The 26,303-nt window shown below is 38.1% G+C and overlaps 1 protein-coding gene across 3 annotated transcripts in view; it reads right to left on the bottom strand.

Annotated features, from left to right (window-relative positions):
• Positions 1-26,303, bottom strand: part of FANCC (FA complementation group C) — a 283,214-nt gene that overhangs the window by 102,123 nt on the left and 154,788 nt on the right. For all 3 annotated transcript variants that reach the window (XM_046023918.1, XM_046023916.1, XM_046023919.1), the window contains 2 exons: positions 4,185-4,298; positions 3,222-3,286 (listed from right to left, as the gene is read on the bottom strand). In XM_046023918.1, the coding sequence (XP_045879874.1) occupies positions 3,222-3,286; positions 4,185-4,298 (179 nt within the window). The remainder of the gene's footprint in view (positions 1-3,221; positions 3,287-4,184; positions 4,299-26,303) is intronic.

Here is a 26,303-nt window from a genome sequence, read left to right as displayed (position 1 = left end):
TATTATTCAACATTCATCTCAAGGCAAAACTGAAGTCTCTACCTGGCATGTAAATAAATTACTGTAAATGCTTTCCTTGCCTTCCCAGGGACTCTTCTCATTACTTTTTAGGTATAATTTATATCCCATAAAATGTACCTATTTGAAATGTTCAATTAAAAGATTTTTAATAAATTACTAAGTTGGACAATCATTACCACTAATGATCCACTTTTAGGACACTTCTCTCACTTCAAGATCTTCATTTGCAGTAAATCCCTGTTACCACATTTAGCTCCAGGCAACAGCTAATCTACCCTCTCTATAGATTTACCTATTATGGACATTATAAAAATGGAATCATATAATATATGGTCTTCTGTGACTGACTTCTTACACTAAGCGTAATGTTTTTGAGGTTCACACACATTGCAACATCAATCAGTAGATTGTTCCTTTCTTAGTGAGGTACAATATTCTACAGTATGGACATAAGATATTTTGTTTATCCATTTGTGAGTTGATGGTTATTTGGGTTGCTTCCACTTTTTGTTTTTTGTGAATAGTGCTATGAACATCTGTATACAAGTGTTCATGTGCTTATCAGCCATTTGTCTATATTTTTTGATGACCTTTTCCAATCTTTTGCCTATTTTTTTTAACTGGGTGGTCTTGTTACTGAGTTCTTTATACATGGGTTATTTGTCTTATTACTGAGTTCTTTATATATTCTGGGTAGGAGCCCTTTATCAGATACATAATCTGAAAATATATGCTCACAGTTTGTCTTGTCTTTTCATTTTTTAAATGGTGGTAACAGACAATACTTATTTGTTTATCCATCCAGTTAAGGTGGTCCTTTGGATCATTTCTGGTTTTGAACTATTACAAAATTGAGCAACTATGAATATTTGTATAGAAATTTTATGACTACCTATGTTTTCATTTGTTGTGAGTAAATACTCAGAATGGAGTTGATGGATCACACGGTAAGTGTGTGTTTAACTTTACAATAAACTACTACACTGTTTACCAAAGTGGTGATCCCATGTCACATTTTCATGGAGAGTAGATGAGAAATCCAGTGGTTCCATATCTTCTCCAACACATGTTGATGTAAGTGTTTTAGTCATTTGAGGGAGTGTACAGTTGGTATCATGTTTGTTTTTTTCTCCTTGCTTTTTTTAAACTGTGGTAAAACATACATAATTTTTATTTTTTTAATCATTTGTACTTGGTAACCATTTAGTAGCATTAAACACATTCACATACTGCGTACCCATCCCCACAATCTATACCCAAGGCTCTTCATTATCCCTAAGCCCTAACAAAACGTATGGACCCATTAAACAATAACGCCATTCGCTCTAGCCCCTGATAAACTCTATTCTTCTTTCTATCCCTATTGAGTTTTCCTCTTCTAGGTACTTCATACAAGTGATATCCTACATTATTTGCCATTCTGTATCTGACTTATTTCACCGAGCTTGATGTTTTCAAGGTCCATCCATGTTCTTGCATATATAAAATTTGTAATCCTTTTTATGGTTGAAGAATATTCTATTGTATTTTGTTTATCCAGTCTACGTTTTGCTAATGGGAACTTGGGAGTGTTGCCACATTTTGGCTATTGTGAATGCTGCTGCTATGTATGTTGGTGTTCAGATATCTGTTCAAATCCCTGTTTTCAATTCTTCTGAATATATATACCCAGAAGCTGGGTCTTATGGTAATTCTATGTTTAATTTTTTGAGGAATGCCAAACTTTTCCACAGTGGCTGTACCATTTAACATTCCCACCAGCAAGACTATCCTTTCAGGAATCATTTCTATAGTTTGTTACATTCCTACCAACAATGCACAACTTCTACTTTCTTAACTTACTTGCCAACATTTATTATTTTCCATTTTGCTTGTTTTTTAAATTAGAGATCATGCTGATATATGTGATGTGGTATCCCACTATGTTTCTGATTTGTACTTCTCTAATAATTGGTGGTATTGGACACTGTTTCATATGCTTACTAGTCAGCTGCATATCATCTTTGGAGACATGTATAAACAACTCTTTTGGCCCATTTTTGAATTGAATATTTTGTTGTTGTTGAGTTAAGGGAATTAAATCCTTATTGGATACATGACTTCTAAATGTCTTCACTCAGTCAATGGGCTGTCTTTTTGCTTTGATAGTATAATTATAAAAATTCATAATTTTAATGAAGTCTAATTTATCTACTTTTCCTTTGTTGCTTTTGCTTATGGTGTCATATCCAAAAAAAACCACTGTCAAATCAATAACATGAAGATTTTCTCCAGTGTTTCTGCTTAAGAGTTTTATAGTTTACTTTGAAATTCAGATGCAAAGACTCATACAGGCTGAGAGCAAAGGCTCTCATTTCTGATAGAGCTTTAATTGACAACAGCTTTATAAAAACAAACAAAAAGCAAAAAACAAGGACAAAAGTCCCTCATCCCCAGACTCTCTTGTTAATAATCTGTTAAAAATGAAATGCTCACCAGGGCACCTGGGTGGCTCAGCTGGTTAAGCGTCTGCCTTTGGCTCAGGTCATGATCCTAGAGCCTTGGTATGGAGACCCACATCAGGTTCCCTGCTCGCAGCAGGGCTTCTGCTTTTCCCTCTGCCTCTGCCCCTCCCCCTGCTCATGCTCCCACTCTCTCAAATGAATAAATATAATCTTAAAAAAAAAAACTGAAATGCTCACCAATGAAGACGACTTTGAATTCTCTCAGAGTGAAGAATATTTTGTAATGTGATTAATTGCCTTTTAATTTGTCTGAATCTATTTGATTTGTTTAGTCTAGATTTTGGAGTATTATGTTTCTTAAAATAAGTCATATGTCCACATCAAATATCTGTTGCCTTGTAAATACTGTTTGTGTGTGTGTGTATTTTTAAGACACACACACACACACACACACACACACACACACTCTCTGAGCTGAGCCTTTCCTTTGTGTTCTCTACTGTATATGTAGGGTTTTTTTACTCAATTGGTCACAAGAGATGCTGCATGATTTACTGCCCTATAAAAGTTGAAAGAATAGTGATTTTAAAAAGTTTCATAAAACTCACCAATTTGCCACGTATAAATAATCTCTCCACACAGAATATAACTCTAACTATGAACATGCATATCCAAAGAATTATAAAATGTTTCTCTCCATAACCAGACTGATACATTTTGAAACTTGAGAAGGGGGATGTTTAGTTTAACACCTACCGCCTTTGAGTGTTAAATCCATTAAGATGATTCTCTCGGAGTTCAGACACTAATGATAAAACCATCTGTAAAACAAAATCAGCTGCAGGTTAACTCATACTGCAAAACAGGATTACATCAGTTCTATTTTTCTTGGTGTGAGTGATATTTCCGTTGAGATTCCCTCCCCTCCCCTACCCGTCCTCTCCTTGTTTTACTTTGTCAAAATGAAAAGAAAGCAGTGCCAAGTCCATTTACTAATAACTTGGATTTTATTTTTAATGTCTGTATTCCACATTCCAGTTCAAGCAAATGAACAATAGACAGATCATTAATTTCCTAAGAAAATCAAACTTGTTAAAAATAAAACCACATTAAAATTAACTGATTTTTCTTTCCTAATTTAGTTCTAGTTATTTTTTAAAATGCTATTTATGTATAAAGTCTCTAAAAGACCAGAACAGTTAACAAACATTAAAAATCTTATAACAGTATTTAGAAGATCATAAATGAAAATTTCTTGAATTTGGCCAAAATTTAAGGCAGAAGAAAACAAAGCTTTAATACTAAGATGTGAATATATATTACTATTTACAACATTGTTACTTATTGAATTTTTTGCTTTACTGTAAAATTCCTATAAGGTTATCTTAAATATAAAATTTGTCCAACAGTAAAAAGGTGTGTTTATACTGGCTAAGGAAATCTCTTCTCCCAAAAATCTTTTAAAGAATAAACAGGATCTGTTAAGAGAAAAGAGGGGTTGGTTGATTTAGAATAACCTCTCCTGGTTTCCTTCGTTTTTCTCATAATCTCCTGTCTCACATTTCTTCCTTACATGGCTGTAAGTCCACTCAAGGTAAGAAGAGATAAACAGAGAAAAGTTAAACATCTTTCCTAGAAAAGTGAGGTATTTCTTACCCTTTTTTGCCATGGTACATTAAGCAGCAAAAATTTCAGTACTAATAAATTAAAAATACTCACATTTTTAAGCAAACCAGGACAGTAATCTGCAGGTGTAAATTCAAGACCTTGAATAAAAAGACCAACTTCTTTTGTATCTAATCTGAATGCTGAAAGTATATGAGATAATAACCCCTGAAAACCATAAACAGACAAAGTTATTAAAAGTGAGTGCAAATGCCTATTACCTATAATGCCTACAGTGTAGGTCATCTGTAAATGCACTCATCTCTGTGCAATGATTAATCTTAATTTGTCCAAATACCCAGTTCACATGGATTCATGGTATAAAGAATAAGTCAGCATTAAAATTATCAGATTAAAAATAGGTCAATGTAAACAACTGTTAAGAGTGAAGCAAAAATATATCATGAATGAATAGTGCTTTAACCATACAAAGAATGTGATCATGGGATGCCTAGGGTGGCTCAGTTGGTTAAGCATCTGCCTTGACTCATGTCATGATACCAGGGCCCTGGGATCAAGTCCCGCATCAGTCTCCTTGCTCAGCAGGGAGTCTGCTTCTCCTTCTGCCGCTCCCACTGCTTGTGCTGACAAATAAATAAATAAATAAAATCTTATTAAAAATAAAGAGTGTGATATTTACTGTTTTTAAACTCAGCAAAATATTTTTATCAAAGTAGCTATAATAACTTAACACATGACAAGAAACAGACCACAAATTACTAGGCAAAGATGATGCAATAAATGGTGTTACACAGAAATGCTATTTGAAAAAAAAATTAGAAATGTACCTTATGTTATTCATCAAAATATACTTGAATTTGATGTAATGTTAAACATCAATGTAAAGAGATCAATGCAAAAATGAAGTAATAAGAAAACGTAAGTACTTTTCAGGCATCTGAATGGGGAAGAACTTTGTAAACTGAGAATCAAGAGAGCAAATCATTGGTTGTTCTTATAACACTAAGAACATAAAAATGAGTATGAACAGATAATTCGTAAAAGGAAATACAAATGCGCAAGAAACACACTGATAAATGTTCACCCTCAATACCGAATGCTAATCTGGGTTCTCTGAAACAGGTACTCTGTGTGAGCTACTGAAATATAAATGGGTATCCCTACGTCCTGCTGCTCTGAACCACACTGAGGCACCCCCAGAGGGTCTAAGTGTGTGTAACACGGCTCCCTACCCACCCCAAGCTTGGACTGCCAGGGCTAGTCTGCCCAGAGGTTTATAACCTGAACAAAGGTGCCTTTATAGCTTAGTAGAGTCCTGCCTTATAGAGAGCAATTTGAAAATACATATTAAAGGTTTTTAAAAGCATTCATAACTTTTCACGTATCTGTTTAAGGAAATAAAGCATTTAAAAGCATTCATAACTTTTCATGTATCTGTTTAAGGAAATAAATCCAAATATGATGATGGGGATTATACTCAGAGATGTTCATTACAATGTTATTTCTCAGAGTGAAAAATGTCTAACAGCAGGAACTGATTAATTTATAAAGCCTTCATGCAGTGGTTCATTGTAAACCATTAAAATGTTTATAAAGATTTTATGAGAGCATTTTAAATGGTTATATTACAATATCAAATGAAGAAAGGAAGATGCAAATGTTAATACACAGCAACAATCTCATCAATATAAAAAATAATCCATACATGGAAATGAAAAATACTGGAAGAAACTATCACCAAATGTTAACAGTCTCTGAGGTGGTGCTATTATGAGTATATATATTTTTTCTACTTTAATACATTTTCCAGTTTCCTATGTGTGTATGTGTAATACTATTATAATAGAAAAAAATTACTTTTTGGAAAAGTGTTGTATTTGGAACTATTTTTCAACAGCAGCTTTACTGAGATACAATTCATATACTATAAAATTTACTCTTTAAAGTGTACAACCCCATGGTTTTTAGTATATTTACAGGGAAAGAGCCATTTTATTCTTTTTAATGTCCTGTACTACATTTTATAAGTACACATTATGAGATAAAATAAACTATGTGCATTTAAACGTATGAGTCCACAAACAAATACCTGGAGGACCACTGAATCCAGGGAAAGAGGATGTTATTACCTCAGTCAAGTGTAGGCCCCACCAAACCAGGATAACAAACTTACCAGTAATGCCCACAGTCGATGGCATCATTTCAATTTTATCATGAACTGTTTCACATACTCAAAAAGACACAAAATAATATAACAAATTTCACCCATCATCACATTTAACAAGCATTAGAAACACCAAGGAAGCCTTCGGTGCCATCTCTCCTTTTCCCCACCAGTTCTACAGCCGTCCTTCCTTCCAGGGAGAATTCTACCCTGATCTGGTATGCGCCCTTTCTTGCAGACCAGGTACTTTCTCCCTGTGAGCTCAGACTTGCCTCATGATCCTCAAAACAGGACTCCAGGCAACACTACTAAGTCATGCAAGTTAAAAACTGCTGTCCCTGCATGCAATCCCATTTACTATTTCAAAACAGGAAAAACTTATAGCAAGTTAAACTGCCTTTGATACATTACTAATTACTTAGCAAAAGATATTGATGATATTTTAAAAAACCAGCAACATCTATCACATGACTTTACAAATATAAGTCACAAGGGGGGAGAAAAACAGATATATAGATGGTTAAAAGCAAACTTCTTATAAGGTATAAAATACTTAAGAGATCAGGGCACCTGGATGGCTCATTGGTTAATGTCTGTCTTCAGCTCAGGTCAGGATCCCAGGATCCTAGGATAGATGCCCACATCAAGCCCCGCATCAGCCCCCTGCTCAGTGGGGAGCCTGCTTCTCCCTCTGCTCTCATCTTCTGCTCTCTCTCTTATCTCTTTTTCTCTCTCTCAAATTAATAAAATCTTTAAAAATAAATAAAATACTTAAGAGGCTTTTTACCAGAGTGAAAAAGAAAAGGCTGGGTGGAAGCCATTTGCATATTATTTGTCTTTTTCTCTCTTTCAGTTCAAAGCTGTCCTTTATAAATACAGAAAGCGAACAGGAACTGAGGACAGCCCAGTTGGTTTCAACCATCAAGTGCAATCTGGCTGAGAGTAAGCAGTCATGGTCAGGCCGGCAAAGCCAGGGGAGGTAAATTACAGCCAGTGTGCCATCCTTTGAGGAGCGGTGTGTACAGGTGAGTTCTGCATAGCTTACTCCAGCAGGAAGCCTACATCATGTAAGTGGAAACTGGGGCCTGACTATGTGAAGTGCCATGCAGGGGCTCCAATGAAGAAAAGGCCAGCCAGGCCTGGCCAGCATATGCACATCCACCTGCAGGCACCCACATCAGACTCAACATGGGGAGGGAGGAAGCTGGGCTTGGTTTGGAAAGAGGCTGGGCCAAGGACTCTGAACTGGGGGCAGTCTGGGTTTTCCACGGTGGAGGTAAGCTAGATGGAAGTATGGGATCTCACTTAAAATTCCATAAATCAAGTTTTTAATAAAAACTGGTGGAGGTAAGCTAGATGGAGGAATGGCCGTCGGAAGTGGTTAACTTTCTGCCATCAGACTTTCAGCATTCTATTTAACAAACATTTAAAGCACTAAGAGCTGTTCATATGACAAATAACAATTCACAGTTTATGCTATGAGTATGTAATCTGTGTTGGAGATGAGGAAACTAAAATACACTTAGCTTAAATAATGCGCCCAAGGCTGGTTACTTATTTTATGGCCAAACCTTGTAAGGAACTTCCCTGTAACCACTCTCCACAGGTGGATGGAATAGTTTTCTTTTTTTATTCTTTTTTTTTTTTTTTTTTGATGACTTACAGTTTTGGAGTTTTTAAATAGATTTTATTTATTTGTCAGAGAAAGAGAGAACACAAGAAGGCAGAGTGGCAGGCAGAGGCAGAGAGAGAAGCAGGCTCCCCGCCACGTAGGGAGCCTGATGTGGGACTTGATCCCAGGACCCTGAGATGATGACCTGAGCCAAAGGCAGCCGCTTAACCAACTGAGCCACCCAGGTGTCCCTGGAATCATTTTCTTACATAACAATGTAAATGTGATTGCTGGCCTTATGACCTTTATGGCTCTCAATTAGTCTCCAGGTAAAGCCTAAACTTATTCCCAAAGCTAAGCGCCCCACTAGGGCTGACTTTCCCTCACTAGCTTGTTTGGAGCCACACAGGCTACAGGCTCTTTGGCCCCTAAGGACTTTAGGATGTTCTAGTCCCTCTGTCATGAAGGTTCCTCCAGACCTGGTTAAAAGCCACTTCTTTCTAACAATTAAGACAACTAAAATTTATGGAATGCTTTCCATTTGTGAAATACTGTGCTAAGTTCTTTAAGTATGGGATCTCACTTAAAATTCCATAAATCAAGTTTTTAATAAAATTTAATAAAGCAAGTTTCAATTAAACCACCTATAAACAGGTAGCTGCTGTCATAATTCACATGATTGACCCTTAAAGAATTAAAGCACAAAATACTACAAGCTTAGTTGGTATAAAAAGTAATAGTGTGTGTACAATAGAAGGAAACCAATTTCAAGGCTGTAAGAGAGATCAGTTAAGATTGTAGATCTTAAGGAAAACCATGCCAAGACTTTCCCCTATAAATCCAGTGCCTCCCAGAAGCACTCACATCCTGGGCCTTGGACCAATGCAAGGAGGTTGGTTTCCTAAAAGTGCATGAGTTACTTTGGCAGCTGAGCCAATGAAAGTTAAAAAAAAAGAAAAGAAAAAAAAAGAAAGAAAGAAAAAAGAGAGAAAGAAAAGAAAAGGAGAGAAAAAGAAAAAACAAAAACAAAAAACCTAGGACATTCAGTAGATTCAGAGGGTGCAACTAGGGATTGTAAATAATTCCTGAGTAATGTTTAAAATAGCCATAAACAGTTCCCTCGATAGTATTCACAATGCTTGCATTATGTAAACTGAATATAACATTTAAGGTCTTGGAAAAATGAAAACAACTTAATTGGAAGACCTGTCCTGGCCTAAATTCCTAAAATGATATCGTTAGAAACTGATTTTTAAAAAATCAAATGCTGTAAGTATTAGTTCCCTGCCCCACCACCTGTTTAAAAAACAAAAACAAACAAAGAAAACCCCCAAACTATATTACTCAGTGTTGGCAAGGATGTGGTGAGAGGGGCACTTTGTCCCTACTGGGAGCACAAATCTGTAAAGCCTTTCTGGGAAATCATTTGATGATAAATGTAGCCAAAGCATTATGGTTCATATCCTTTTACTCAGTAATTTAATTTCCAAGAATATATCTTAATGAAAGTTTTAGGTTCACAGCAGCATGACTTATTACAGTGAAAAACTAGAAGCAACCCAAGTACCCCACACAACACTGGATTGGCTGAATTCATTATAGTCTATGCAACAGTGTGAATTGTGTTGAAAAAGATATTTAATTATACAGGAAAAGACTATGTAATATTAATTTAAAAAGCAAGGTATCAAACTGTATGTTCAACGTGATTTTAATTGTTTATGGACAGTGCTGAGAAGAAATATAACAAATAGTTAAGACAGATTTTTTTTTTCTAGCAGTGATTTAAAATTTCTTCTTTCAACTACCTGTATTTCCAAAGTTTCCACAATTACCAAAGGTGGTTACTTACTCTATGGCCAAAACTTATATAAGGAATCTCCCTATATCTACTCTACATGAGGCAACAGGAATTGGTTTTTGTCATAACAATGCAAATCTGATTGGTTCTCAGCATAAGACTCTTTATGGCTTACTTTTTATCACAGAAAATGTTTTGTAAAACAAAATTACATGCTTTAACTTATGTCTGTTTTTCCCCATAATTCCCAGTAAGAATTGTTATGGAGGGCCACAAGAGTTTTTTTCCTGGTAAAATAAGCATAGGTCCTCAGAAACAACATACTGAGGCCTGGATATGGTTACATAACTTCAGAACAGACACCTCAAACCCTAGACTTTCAAATATCTCTTTTAAAGTAAACTTAAAATTTGATAAGCACTTCTCCTATCTAAGAATTCTTTTTACCGCCACCTAGTGGCTAACAAGTCTAAACCGAAAACCATTAAAGATTCTGTGGGCACCCGACCCTTGGACAAAAATTCATTCCTACTGTAATATGCTAATTGATTATTTTGTAAATACTGACAGAGTAATCTTGGAAATCCTCTATTTCAGTCCTCTCATTTTACTAATGAACTGATGAAGAACGGCGTTTCTGAATACAGAAATCAGCATCCACAAAAAGGATGCGAATGTAAACACGCAGGTTCTGACTTGAAGGGCATAGAGAAAACGTGCAAATACATCCCCCTGACTTGTGATCTAAAATCCTTAAGGGTGGAGGGTGTAGGAACAAACACAGCAGTGTACAAAACATTTGAAGCCCAATTTTGATTCATGCAGGAGTTTTAAGAACTGCTAATGTTTGAAAAGACATTTTAAACTGCTCATACCATGAAGGTGAAATTTCATAAGGAGAGAAATTTTTAAACAAATCAGAGGAAAATCGACTGCCCTTGTTTTCAGGTGTTCTCTTCTGTCCTCACCTCACTATATCTGCTGCATCTTGTAACAAGCAGCACATTTACAGGCGGGTTAGGAAAGTTGGAGCAATGAGGCTGTGGTTTGGCACAGGATTGGCTTGTGGAAGAAGGACTGTGGTTTCTGCTCAGGCTAGGAGAGCCAAACTGTGGTCAATCTTCTTGGACTGAGACAGAGCACATATTTCATGCTTCTCCAAACAATTTCTTCATCTGATCATTAAGTCTTTTAGAATTTCCAACACTTTGGTCTCTATTGCATCTAGCTCTTTATACATAATATAAATAAAAACTGTTTGTAAACAAGGATCCTTTATTCATTCAACAAACACACTGAATGTGATGTATATTCAAGCCATGCTATTAAGTGGTTGGGATAAGAAGTCCCTACAGCCCAAGGAAGGAAGATGGAGATGGAAACAGCCATAATATAAGGCAGAATGCAGCGAGTGCTACAACAACGGGGTAAGAAAATCACTGTGGGAACAGAGGAAATAATGATTAATTCCAACTGTAGGGTTTCAGAATGCTCCCAGAGATGATGACTTCTGAGCTGATTCTGACAGTTGGTTTCGGACAGAAAGAGTGAGGGGAAGGAGGCAGGGAAAGAGAGAAAGAGAGGCTGTGTGATGAGACAGACAGAGAAAACCACTAGGGAAGGAGCAGAGAGAAGCAGAGTGAAGGAGGCCATGGTAGGCAGGGCAGAGACACCTGGGGAAATGCTCTTGCCATTCCTCCTGCTCTCAGCCTTTGCTGCATGCCTAAGCATAGTCCTGCCGCCACCCCCTCCCCGCCTTGCCCTGGATGGGGGCCTCAGCCCACCTGGTCAAACTTCTCTCTCCTGGTCCTTCAATCCCTGCAATTTGGCCAGCCCTGCTGGTCACCACATTCCCACCTCTGGACCATTTTTTTTCTCCTAAGAAAACCCACAACGTCCACACATTTCTGACTGCCAAAATTACACATCTTTCAAAATCTTTCTCCAAGACTCCTGATCCAGTTCTTACAGGAGATCAGATTCTCCTGAAATCTGTATTTCTTTGACAGTGCCTACCAAGTTCTGCCTCACACTGTAGTTATCCTTTTCCTCCTCTAGTCATTAGCCACAGGCTCCCCTAGAAAGGGTCTTTCTATCTTCATACTCCCTACAGCAATTGTTAACTAGCCCTCCGCTTTGCATACACTAGGCATTCAATAAACACTTGCAGAATAAAAATAAATAGAATGGATTGCTCATTTATAGTTACTGAACAATATAATTACTGCAGGATCCCTCTGTGACCTCGTTACAGTATAAAATGATAAATTTTCCTTTTCACAATTTGCTTTCCTAAGTTTCAGCCCATAGAACACCCACAGAAGAATGGAAAAAACATGACATTGCTTAAGTGCTTTTACTTCAAAGGGGTTTACTTAATTTGGTAACACTGACTGGAGCATGGCACACCTGTGTGAATGTAGTTTCACTGAATAATATGCTGCTTTGGGGCTACTAAGTACCACAGTTAAGAGAGCACCCAGAAGGGACAAGGAGAAGCAGCAGCAGGGACCATCTCTGCTGAAAGGGGCACTGGAAAATCACAAATCTGTCTTGACTATCCTTGAATAAAAACTGTAATGCATAGCTACACATTTTAAAAACATTTTCCTGCAAACTTGAATGGCAAAACAAAGCTTTTGCTAATTTAATCCAATTTATTCGGTTATTTTTGACCAAAAAATTTAATCCTAGAGGTATAGCACATGTTTAATCTTCTCTTAAGCTTGTACAAAAGCATCTGGTCTATTCAGTTCTTGGTCAATAGAACTGATGCCATTTTGAATACTGGACAGGTTCATTTACCATATACAATACCTGTGCCCAAATACTGAATTAGTCACTTCTTTTTTCATATTCTCATGGCATTTTATATAAACATCTAGTAAAACATTTATGTTATTATCCTGTTTGTTACACTTTAATGTTAAAATTTACAATTAATTAAATCCCTGAAAGTGATTTATATTTTCCTCAATTATATACCTTAGTGAAAACTGGCCAATTTTCACAATCTTAAACCATCATTTCCCTTGACAACAAATACCATCTAGAATGTAGACCAACATATAAGCACTGCCTAAACATATTACTTCACTGAAAAAGAAGAAAAGTTGCCCTCTATAAAGCAAACTGGACCAGCAGTGCTCTGTGCATGGCACTACATGACAAAATAACAAAGAAGATAAATGTCACAAAATTTTAAAACATATATTAAAGACCTGCCTAAATGGAGAGAAATACTGTGGCCTCAGCAAGAAAAATTCAGTATCATAAAGATGTAAATTCTCTGTCACAGAGACTCAATGCAGTACTATTAATAATCCTAAATAGTTTTTTTTGGTGGAACTTCAGAAGTTTTTCTAAGACTTACACAGAAAAGCAAGCACAGCACATGTTAAGGCAAAGAATAAAATTATGGAAACAAATGCACAGCAAAACTCCACTTCTCTGAAGTTCAAAAGCAGGCACACTAAACAAGGTGTTGATCAGGGATACATATACAAAGGGCAGAAACTACAAATTCTGCAAATTATTTCTGGATGAAGGTTCTAAGAGACAAAGTGGGATAAAGCAAATTAAATATTTTACACCATCGCAATTATTCTGTGCCTGTTAGTCTGAAGCACCCATAATACTGACACTTCTCAGCAAAAAAGTACCACTACAATGATGTAGTTTCACTGCTAACTCTTCTAAAATTTGAAATCCTTAATATCTAAAATTATAAGGAAGACTGTTTTCATGTTATGTTATAATACATACCCACTGCTCTTCATAAAACTATAAAGGAACTAAGATATAAATTGCATGAAAAGTTATTTAGAATTCTGTAAATTAAAAACATTTTCTAAGTCTCAATAGTATTTTTTTTATTTCTATAAATTAAGAATTTAAAAATATTTCAAAATGTAGCTTGCAAATGTAACTGGCGTACCACCAGGTACTAGAATAATCTGCAATCCAAATCAAAAATAAATGATATAATTTTATTTCTAGTATGTTCCTTCTAAAAATCAGACATGTTTAATTTAAAATCATTTTGAGAAAACCCCCCTCATTTTCATTGCAAATATTTGTGATTATGCATACTTTAGCAAAGTGGTAATAAATAGACTTTTTAAGGGATGAAAGCAGCACAAGCTTAGAACTTATACATTATTTCCTTCAACACAAGATAGCAGTCTAAATAAATTAGCCTAAATAATGCCAACTCCCAATCTGGAACCCGACAATTTGTTTCCTCCAGTCTCACTTATTAGTCTTATTTGGGCATGGAAGGTTCAGTCTAATAGATCTGCAATTACCACAGTTCCTTTTATTTCAATTTAATATTGAAACTGCTAAATGATTTCTAATTTTATAGAATCAGTATCTACTCAAGCCAAAGTGGACAAAGTTTAATTCAGAGCAATTTACTACAGAAGGGAAACTAACCACATAAAACGTGTTGAGAAACCCCCTTCCCTACTACGTGGGGAAGCATGGTTCAAGAAATTAGGGTGCAATATTCAATAACTAGTCATTGATTATTTTGCAATTTTCATAAGCCACACACTGTGAGGTTTAAAAGTTCAAATATGATTGCAAATCAGGGAAGAGGCCAGAGCATAATTGCTTTCTTCTTCAGAAAACTTGAAATCCTACTATTTAAAACAAATGGATTTATTACTGGGCACTCTTTTAAGTAAAGGTTAGCGCTGAGAAACTATGTATCGATCAAGCCCTCCAGGAGGCTGCTGAAATACCCTTAAGATGAGTAGGTTTTTCTCAGTCTCTGCACTGTTGACATTTTGGGCCCCACAATTCTTTGATGTGGGGGGTTGTCTGATGCTTCCCTGGCCTCTACCGACTATATGCCAGTAGCAACCCCCGCCCCCAGTTATAACCAAAAATCTCTCCAGACATTGCCAAACCTCCTCAAGAGCAAAACAGTCCCAGCTAAGAAACTCTGGTTTAAACACATGCCTGCTTTTTAAAATTAGTTTGGATTATACTTTGTGCATGTTCCTGCTATCTGGTACAAAGATGAGTACTGGTAATATAAAGAAGACTCTTACTGATATGGAAATAACTATGGGAGTTAGTATTACGTGAAGAAAGTAAGTTACAGAATAATACATGCAGTGTTACTCCCTTTATATGAAAAGAAACCAAAAAGTTAATGTATTTTCATATATAAATGCAAAGACTGGAAGGATCTATAGACCTTCCACAACTTATGATAAGGTCATGTTCCAATAAGCATATCATAAGCTGAAAATATCGTTAAGTTGAAAGTGCATTTAACATCCCTAATTAACTGCGTTCGGAACACTTACATTACCCTGTGGTTGGGCAAAATCACCTGATGCAAAGCCCATTTTATAATAAAAATTGACTATCTCATGTAAATTATGGAATATTCTACTGAAAGTGAAATGCAGAATGGCTGTGTGGATACAGAATGGTTGTCAGTGTTACAGGTCCTTCACCCTAGTGATCGCTGGCTGATGGGAGCTGTGGCCGCTCAGCATCATGTGAGAGGACCGTACACATATCCTTAGCCTGGGAAGAGATCAAAATTCAAATTCTGATGTATGGTTTCTACTGAATGTGTATCACTTTTGTACCATCATAAAGTAAAAAAATTGTCAGTTGAACCATTAAAAGTCAGGGACTATCTGTACAGTCTGTTGATACCAGAGATTACTTCTGTGGAGGGGTATGGGATTGGGAGAAGCCTCCTATATTTGGATTGTTTGATTTTTTTTTGGTTTATGAGACTATATTGACGTATTATTTGTGTAATTTAAAAAATAAAGGAAAGGAAAAGGTTGTGGGATTTTAAAATTAAACAGACTTTGATTCTAGTTATATGATCTTGCGGTAATTTTTTTAAAAAAACTGTCAGACTTCCCTAGTTCCCATTTCTATAAAATGTAGGTGGTAAAATTGATGTTTGTTACAAAACTAAGTGAGGCACACGCATGGCAGTGTTGGCTCGAAGCACATCCCTGATCGTCGGCAGCTGCTCTGCTCAATCTCAGTTTGAGTAAGGAGAGACTAGGACAGCCAGCCAAGGAACCCTGCTCCTGGGTTTGGGGTAACTTTAACCTTCTCTCTCTTCATCATTATGGTCACGGTCCACCTCCTGCCCCAGTCTTACATATACTTATCTGACAGTGGGCCTACCACTCCTAGGCTTATCATCTCATGATCAGGTGAGAAATGGATGAAGAGACCAAGGAAGAGCCAGTGAAAACAGGGTGATCTACCTCAGTGTTTCTCCTGGTGTGATGTGTAGACACACACCTCAACCAGAATCATCTGGGTTCTCATCACCACGTAGACATTCCACTGACTCAAAACCTCTAGCTAGGTATGGAGTTTTTCCAGCAGGATCAGCACCCACCTCACTGCATTGTGAAGTTTAAGGGTTACTACCCTAGCACCTGCCCACGCCCAAACACTATGTATATTCATCTCCCACGCAATGGGGAAGAAATCAAGACAGAGAGAAGCCCAGGTCATCCAATCACTTCCCTACCTTTGCTGGAGTTAATCCTTCTCTGGTCCAAAATCTACTGTAACAGTGAGCCAAACAAGCTTTAGACCATCCTGTGCAAGATTACTTGAGAAGCTGAATGAGAGTACTTTGGAGTGGAAACATCCTAGGACTTGGGAGTCAGACATTCTTAGGTTCAACAGGGAACTCTTGCTCACTGGAAAATATCACTTACTGTCACTAAGCTTCAGTTTCTAAATTATCTCTGAAATGGAGAAAATAATACCTCTCAAGTCTAGGAGGACTGAAAGAAATCTTGTACGAAAATCACCTGGCTAGAGACCTGGCTCACAGTAAGTGCTAAATAAATGTTAATTCTCATGGTTCAGTGCCAGGGCTGACTGAATTTCTTTGCGACAGGCCAAATGTCTAGAAGTTACCCTTATTAGGAAGAGAGAGAGAGACAGAGAGAGAGAGGTGTCTTTGGTGCATTCTGTCTCATAATCTGTTTGCCTACAAATCAAACATTAAAAATCACTTATATCAAAGTTAAATATTTGCAATGTTCCCAAATTAGAGACACAAGCTGCACTCTCCAGGAAGGCAAGTGTGTTGTCACTGTGGCCACAGCTCCAGGATGCATACAAGCTGACGTTGTTCATGTGGTCCTCTCCATTAAAAAAACCCCTGTTGGCTCTTGCCCCTGCCTCCCTCATATAATGACCTCATTCTCATTTTCAAAACACCCTCCTTCCCACTCCAGCTATCTTTGCTTCTGGGGAGAGGACATTGTCAGGGAAGTCCACAAGCCCAATGAAGAAGGTCAGGGTTCCTAGAAGGCAAAAATTCCCACCCACTGAAAGGCAAAACATTAGTCTTCTTTGTACTTATTATTCCTGTCCCTATGTTTAAATCTTCATAATCAATACAACTTATATCCCTAAGATTGTTGTTACCTGGTAGGCTAAAACAATCAAGTGTTTGGGTCTATTTTCTCTACAGATGATCTCTTTGTTTCCTACTAACTTCTACTCCCTGTAGTGCTCCACTGTGTAATGTTTTTAAGTCCAGCTCTCATATGCCAACTATTAATCTTCCCCTGCATGACTTGTGGTCTCTTGTCCTAAAGCTTAATCTATCCTAATCCTTTTCTCATTTCACTCTGAACATTCAAAGTTAGCATCTGACATGCCTTTGCAATTTTAAAACATAATACTGTAAATAAGAAATTATGAATATACTGAAAATCAACTTCAACAGGAGAATTTCTTTTACTGTAAAATTTGGTATATGCAATATTCTCAGCCTGGCATAGTATTTGGACATTCTGGTGTGCTATTATTCAAATCCTTTGTACATCAATTAAATGTACCAACTGCTCTCTCAAAAGATGAAACGAAGTTATTCACATCTCTTTTGCACTTTCACATCCACAGCCAAAACAAATTACCACAGACTTCTGTAGCTTTTCCTTCAAAATTATGCCTTCAATGCTTTTTTTTTTTCTTCTTAAACTTTATGTGTCCCATTGCAGTTTAAATGAAATGATCTACAATAAAAACCTAACTGGCCTGGTATTTTTAGAGCCCTTTTTACTATGAAATAAACACTCAGAAATCTGGAGAATTGCAGTGGTTAAGTATGTAAGCGAGACGGAAGGCTGCTCATTCATAGAACTGTGCAACACCCATTGTTTACATAGCCTATTCCTTGAGCAGGATGCTGACATAACACAATTCACAGAATTTCCAAACACAGATCCAATCATAACAAAGTCTGCAACTTTTACTTTTGCTTAGTGAACCTCTTGGTTGCTCACTCATTAGTTCCGGGGGGGGGGGGGGCGGTGGAATACAGTTGGTTTTCCAAAAACCAAAATCAAAAGGCTTTGGAAAATAAGCCTGAACTAAGACAGCAGTATGAATGATTCAAACAATAGCACTAAAATATACCTATGATCACATAATATAGAAAGACAGAGGTAGGCAAACCTAGAAATGTATGCTTTACATTTACCGTAAGTAGGTCACGTGCTTAGTAACTACCTTGCCAAGCTTAAACGATCACTCCTTTGCAAGCACCCTCAGCTCCCTGCTTGCCACCCCCAGCCCTAAGTGCTGTGGTGCCTGCCAAGTGAAACCCCAATCCTGACAAGAGCCTTCTACCTTCTCTTCCCCAGAGCCCAGACAGCCAACACTGGTGAGAACATCAGACACCAGAGCCGCCTGCTCTGGCTCGGACTTCATGACCACAAGCCTTGAATGGGCCTGGCATTGCCGCACGGCTCTCCTATGTTTCCTGGTCGATTTGCTCCACAACTTTCTGAGTAATTATTTCATATCTCCTCCATTCGCATCACACCACAGCCCCTTTCCTACAACTCTTGGCGGAGGACCTCATCTCATATATAGCTGGGAAAATAGCAATTAGCAAGGAGCTCTCTCATGTCATCACCAACCAGTTCATAAACTCACCTACATGAACAGTCCTGTTTTCTGTCTTTCCCCCATTCTGATGAAGAAGCGTGTCTCTGCTCCTATAAAGTGAAGTTGTCCACTTGGGCTCTGTCCCCCTCTCCTCCCCTCCTTGCCAGGACTCTACAGCAGCGATCCTCGTTGTCTCTGGCACCATCACTGGACTGTTCACATCAGTTTATAACCATGCTCCAAGATCTCTAACTTGAAAAAAAAAAAAGTTCTTGATCCAACACCTCCCTCCTTCTAATGACTGCCCATTTCTTTCCTCTGCATTTAGCAATTCCCTGAGAAAGCTTTCTAAACTTGCCTTCTCTATTTCCCCCCTTGCATTCACTCCCCCATCTTCTCTAACATGGCTTCTGCCTCTACCAATTCACTGATCCCAAGGCCATGATGAAACCAATGGTCCCACCTCTACCCCCATGCTGCTCACCTCCTCAGTGGTATCCTAGGTGTTGACTCCTCCCAGCGCTGCCATTTTGCATGCCTCCAGTACACACTCCCCTGCCCCGCACATGCAGTGGTGCTGCAGGGCGCACAGGTGGGCGTATGGTGTCCCTGGCTTCCACGTGCCTGAAACCTTTCTGTCTTAGCTGGTAGCATACTGTACTACAGTTTCTCTCCTCATCCAGTCTTGTTTGCTAGTATTTCCTCAAGTCCTGGGAGTCCTCAGAGCTCAGTGAACCCCCAGGAGATCTTTTCTTTGTTCTATCATTTTAGATACTGTTAATTACTTAAGTCTTCTTTTATAAAGCCTTTAAATCTACTTTTCATGTCTGTTTGCTGACAGCTTTCAAGTCCCACTGCTCCCTTTCCCCCCTTCTGCCCCATATCTGGACAGCTGACAAGAAGGCCTTCGTGTTCCTTCCTGTGGCCCCAGTGCAAAGTGCAAACTTCAAAAGCCTCAGTCTACACAAGACAACTCCTGCCCAAGCTCATCCTATAACCACCATAAAAGCCAAACCAGCCTCCTCTTCAAGGTCCCTCAAGTCACTTCTGGAACAGCTAGGGAGCCAGTGCTGATCTCCCTAGAAAGTCACGTCATACACATTTTAAACTTCTCATACCCTCTTCATATGGGTGTGGTGCCCTTTTGGTTTCAGTGTGAGACCACTGATCTATATATAAGAACCAGGGGTGTTAGGAGGCCCATCTCACTCTTGTTGGGTGGCTACAACACATTCCAAAATTCTAGCTCCAACCCTGTTCCTTCCCCTATGCTCCAGATTCAAATACGCAACCAGCTTACTTGGTATCTTTGTGGAAGAGAGATCTCATATTTTACAATTCTAAGACTACTGTTATTCCAACCTTCCCCAAATCACGTTTTCATTTTTGTCGTCTGGGTAAATTTCACCATCCACATGGTTGTTTAAGTCAAAATTTTAGCCGTTACCATCAATTTATCCTTCATACCCTCCCCCTCACCCTCCCTATCGGATCAATCAGCTGTCAGTTACACCTCACATTCACTCTGCCCCATGTACTTCTCTCCAGGGCCACCGTTTTCCCTCTGATCCTATCCACTATGGCCTCTCACCTAATGTCACAGCCTCCTATCTGCTGTCTTTTTATTCTTGCCCCCCGACCCCGACCCATTTTCCATAGGGCAGCAAGAAGGAGTGTCAGGATGTAGCTCTCTCAGGGGCAAAACAATATTACAGTGAGAAATTCTGTGAGTTGGAGCACCTGGGTGGCTCATTCAATTAAGCATCTGCCTTCAGTGCAGGTCATGATAGTGGAGTCCCAGGATCAAGCCCCACATCCAGCTGCCTATTCAGCGGGCAGTCTGCTTCTCCCTCTGTTCCTCCCCTCCCCCTGCTTGTGGTCTCTTTCCTTCTCTCCCTCTCAAATAAATAAATGAAATTAAAAAAAAAAAAGAAAGAAATTCAGTGAGTTTTGAATGCAGTAGTAGTTCTGATGAGACTGATCTAATGGAACGGCGATCCAGGGAACAATGGGATCAGTCCCTCGGTAGCTATCACATGGTTGAGACCATTGACCTGGCAGCAGTTACCTTCACTTACTTCAGGATTTAAGGACAAGCAAGTCTGTTCAGTTTCTAGTTCCTGCCACAGATATTTTCAGCTGAAACTCAATACCCCAGTGATGCGAAACCCAATAATGAAACAGACCTATGTCCTGGTTTTATAACCCAGCCAGCTTTCTAAATGTTTCTTAACATTTAGAGCGTCACTTTCTCATTTTCAAAATGAAGATATATTTTTTATAGGGGATTGTTAAATGAATTTATGTTGAACAAACTATACAATGAAACACAAATTTAAGTTGTGACTATAACCCCTTCTGACATGCCCTTTAAACAAAAAATACTGTTAATTTGACTGAATTTTTTTTATTACTAATAATTTTAGAATAGATAAAGATCATTACAGAAATTTCAGAGATCTAGAGCTATGCTCAGAAGGTAAAGGTTATTGGAACTTGCACAATTATGGAATTCTGTTCCCAGCTTGTATTCCCCCAGATGTCAGTCTTTTCCTAAACAGTTTCATTTTCTACCACACTCCCTGACCTCCATTCATGCATGTTATATGTGAGAATGGGAATAGGCAGGAGGATTTCAGCAAAAAACGATAAATTCATGTACTGTTTACACCAATGGAAAAAAAAAGAGTCTCTTGCCAGAGAGTTGTTTTACTATACAACCTTTATCATCGCGTATCTATGTTCAAAATAAGTGGATATTTATTGAGCACCTACTGTGTACCTCACTTTGGAGATGTAAGAGTCAACAAGCCAGTATAGATTGCTGCACTCGCAGTTTACCTTCCAGTGAAGGGAGAAGGAAGAGGAAATGAGTAAATAAAGAAGCACACGATAATGATAAGAGATGTGATCAGGATGCTGTGACTAGAAAAAGCAGGGAAGAAAGAATGGGTTTACTGTTGAGAAGGAACTGAGGCAACTCTAAAGACAGCATATGACCAAGACCTGAAGGAAAAGAAAGGAAGAGCATTCCAGGCCATGGATCAGCAAATTCAGGTCAAAGGCAAGAAAGAATGCTACTGAAGAAACCCTAAGAAGATCAGTGATGCCAGGCCATGTGAGCAGGGGTAGAATGGTATGCCATAGGATGGAGATAAAACAGGCTTCCAATCACACAGGATCTAACAGGCTGTGGTAACAGGAACTAGGGATGCTATTGCAAGCAAAAGAGGATGAAACTGAAGGGCATTTAGAAGGAAAATGATTTGATTAGTATTTTTAACAAGTATTAAATTGAAGCTTTATTTTGTAGATGGTGAAGAGCAATGAAAATGTCTCTGAGTAAGGCAGTAGCATCATCTATGCTCTATGACGATGGGGTTGGCAACACCGTGCACGACGGACTGGAAGAAGAGACAACACTGAGACCGAAACTAACGGCCAACTACCACATGAAGTCACAATGCAGCGAGTGCCTGAACGAGAACAAAGGACCGAAAAGAAAGGATGAAAGGGAGACAGACTACATGGGTGGCAGGGACAGAACCTGGTTTGAACAGGAGAAACTATAGGAAGTTTTCAACTAAGACACACAAAGTGTAAAGGTGGAGGCCCAGGAAAAGGAAAGAAATAGTTATTCAGTTTTAGCCATGATGCCCCTTGCTTCTCATTCTACAGTTACTACTCTGCTACCTCACTGCATTATTCTAGTCCAGTGTTCTAGTTGTTTCTCACCCAAGGCTGGGTACCAGTATCATTAGACCCCAAGCCACACATCAAACCTACTGAAAAAAAGGACATAGTGGTTATTTTAAAAAATTCCATTGGTGATTCTGATGTGCAGCCAGGGCTGGAATTCATTGGCACAAGCAGAATATAAAACCAGGATTGATTTCTATTTTTTCAGTAGAAGATTATTTTGGTCATTTTCCTTCTTAAAGAGCAACTTTAGCATTTCCTTTACTGTGGGTCAGCTGGTGATACATTTTTCTTACTTTTTGTCTGAAAATGTCTTATTCTGAAAAGAATGACAGCTTCCCCACACCCACCCTCTGGCATTTAAAGATCTCGTTATACTGTCTTCTAGCTGTCATTACTTCTACGAGAAGTCAACAGACAGTGTAACTGTCAAAGCTGGTATCAGAGTGACAGAGTAATGCACTTGCCTTTGGTGTGAAAACGGATGCACTGCCACATTCTTATCAGAAATGTATAAGCAGTCCAACCACTTTACATCCTCACCAGCATTTAGTGTTCTATTTTTAATTTGAGCCATTCTGATAGGTGTGTGCTAATGTCACATTGTGATTTTATTTTTGGCATTTTTCTGATGGCTAATGATCTGAACATCTTTTTATGTGCTTATTTACCATCTATATGTCGTTTTTTGTAAAATGTCTATTCATATCTTTTGCCCACTTTTTAATTGAGTTGTTTGTGCTTTCACTGTTGAATTTTAAGACTTTTGTTCCTTTTTTTTTTTTTAAGTAGGCTCCACGTCCAGCATGTAGTCTAATGTGGGGCCCAAACCAAAGACTCCAAGATTAAGACCTGAGCTGAGATCAAGAGTCAGACACCCAAATGACTAAGCCACACAGGTGCCCCTAGATTTTTGTCTCCTTGTATTTACTGTGCTTTGGTATCAAGTCTAAGAACTCTTTACCTAGCTCTAATTTCTAAAGATTTATTTTTTCCCAGAAGTTTTATAATTTTACATTTTATACTGAAGTCCCTCATCCATTTTCAGTTAGTTTTTATGTAAGCTGTAATGTTTAGGCTGATGCCTAAGTACACCAGCACCACTTGTTGAAATTCCTCCACTGAATTGCTTCTATACTTGTCAAAAATCAGTTGAGCCTATTTGTGTGGCTCTGTTTCTGGAGTCTGTCCTGTTCCATTCACCTATGTGTTTATGCCTCTAACAATATCACCTGATGTAATTATTGTAGCTATTAGAGTAAGCCTTAAGATTGAATAGAGTGATTATTCCCACTTTATTCCTCTTTGTCAAGATTGTTATACCTATTCTAGGGCCTGGGTCTTTCCACATAAGTTTTAGACTAAGTCTATGTATACAAAAAAACCTTGCTGGGATTTTGACAGGAAATGCTTTAAACTTACAGATCAATTTGAGGAAAACTGACATCGTTATTATGTTGAGTCTTTCAATGCATGAATGTCTCTCTGCTGATTTAGGTATTTTAAAATTTATTTCATCAGCATTTTATTACTTTTTATTTTTATCATTTTATTTTTACTTTTTACCATTTTATTTTTTTAAATAAATATCACTTTTTTATCATTTTATTTTTACTTTATATTTTTATCATTTTTAATCACTTCTGGGTAAAAGTTATAAACATATTTAAGTATATATCTATATAGTATATATCTAGATTATACTATGTTAAGTATATATCTAGATTTCATTTTCTTTAGGGGTGACTATAAGTGATACTGTTTTTAATTTCAGCTTCCACGTGTTGTTAGTATATGGATATATAGTTGATTTTTGTGTGTTGGTCTTTAATTTGATGACTCTGCTGAACTTACTTATCAATTCTAAGAGTTGTTTTCTTTTTTGTGATTTTCCACATAGACAATTATATTATTTGCAAATAGAGACAGTTTTATTTCTTCCTTTTCAATATAGGCCTTTTATTTCTTTCTCTTGCCTTATAGCAATGACTAGAACCTCCAGTGCTATGTAAACAGATACCCTTGCCTTGTTTCTGATCAGAAGGAGTAGCATTCAATCTTTCACGATCAAGTATGATATTATTAGTTGTAGGTGTCTGGTAGATGCTCTTTATCTAAAGTCAAGGTAATTCCCCTTATTCCTAACTTATTGACAGATTTTTGTCATAAATGAGCAACTAGATCTTCTCAAATACTTTTGCATCAACTGATATGAAAATACGATTTTTCTTCCTTTGTCTATTAATATGGTAGATTACATGGATTGACTTAGTATAGGTATTTTAAAGTCTGAGACTTTTAATGCCAGTATCTAAAACTCTATGTGTCAGTTTTGCTCTCTGTTGTATCTACCGATTCAATTTTGCTGTTTTGGCTCTTTGCGTGCCTATTTATTTATTTAGTTTTTTTGTGTGCCAAATATTACATTTACTACACTCCTGGTAGAAATAATAGCTTCTTCCAAGGAGGCTTCTACTAGACCTGAAGCACTAGGAATCCAGGACCATCTTAATCTAATTTCAGAAACTAAGATGATCTGAAACTAAACTGACTCCTTGTGGGGGCCTGTCCACTTCACATTTACTCTTAAGGTCACTCACTCAGGGTCCCAACCTACAGTGAGGGGTTCACCAGGGTTTCCTCACTGGTAAGGACATAGACTATAATTCTTATCCTCCTGCAGTGCTGTTAAAAGCACCTTGCTTCTTGTAAGGTTGGTCCCCCTGGAATTGGTAGATACCTTCAACCCCAAACAATGGATTTACCTCCCTTAGCCTCTCTCATTACCTGGATCCTGACATGGTAAGCCTTTACTATTTTATGGACTTTTTCATGCCTTTAAGTGTGTGTTGTTGTTTTTTTTTTTAAAGATTTTATTTATTTATTTGACAGGCAGAGATTACAAGTAGGCAGAGAGGCAGGCAGAGAGAAGAGGGGAAGCAGGCTCCCTGCTGAGCAGAGAGCCTGATGCGGGGCTCGATCCCAGGACCCTGGGATCATGACCTGAGCTGAAGGCAGAGGCTTAACCCACTGAGCCACCCAGGCGCCCCTTTAAGCGTGTTTTTAATAAATCGTCCAGACTTACTCCTTCTCAGGAAGAGGGTTTTTGAGTTTGTAATAGCTAGAAACAGAAGTCCCCTACAACCTATTCCAATTATTTGATGAAAGTTATGAACCCCCTTCCAGGAAGCCTATCCATACCAATAACATTTTAATACAATTTCATGGAATTTGCTGACCCTCTGAAGCCCATTCATAAACTTCAGGGTTCAAAATCTTCAAGTTAAAAAGCCAAATAGAGTAAAAAGAAAAAGGAACTGTATGCTGACCAGAGTGCAGGGGTACAGACCGCTTTCTTTGTGTTAGTCCTCATGCTAAAAGAACAGCCCTATAATCATGCTTATTTTTGCACACACTCCTTATAGTCTCTGCAGGAAGCATGGCTTGCTGGTACTAAAAGTGTTGGGCTGACTCCTGAGGCAAACCTGTGGTGCACAGACAGGAGAACTTTCTACTGCTGCTGCTGGCTGTGATGCTGAACCCTGAGGAGCTACTAGGCAGAGGCCAGAATGTTTTGTCTAAATCTGCACATGTTTTAAACCAATGGAGCCATCTAAAGAGGCTTTCCTGGTGGGTGGAACAACATAGTAGAGATTCCCATAGGACCCCAAAATTGTAGTGAATGGGCAACAGTGACCAATTTCCACAAGTCCCTAGGAGATAGGCCAGCCTCAGCAAGGAAGATGGCTTACAAGCAAGAGTATAATCAGAGGTTTGAGACTGAGACCCTTAGAATAGGCACGTGACTCCGTGCCAGATGTAATGGCTCTATCCTGGGCAGCTTAGAGGTGTTCTAAAGGCACCCAAAGCCAGCACTCACAGAAGAAAGACATGCTTCATGACTTAGCAGGAGCTAGGGCCAATGGAATTTCTAAAACGCTACCACACTTGACTGGAACTAAATGTTGAAGATATTAGGCAAAAAAGGGCTGTAGAGAAGAACAACAGTTCTCAATGGGACCA

This window comes from Meles meles, chromosome 11, assembly GCF_922984935.1.
Source record: "Meles meles chromosome 11, mMelMel3.1 paternal haplotype, whole genome shotgun sequence".
In the NCBI taxonomy this organism is placed as follows: Eukaryota; Metazoa; Chordata; class Mammalia; order Carnivora; family Mustelidae; genus Meles; species Meles meles.
Note: the sequence above shows the minus strand (reverse complement) of the source record. Positions and strands in the feature narration are given on the sequence as shown.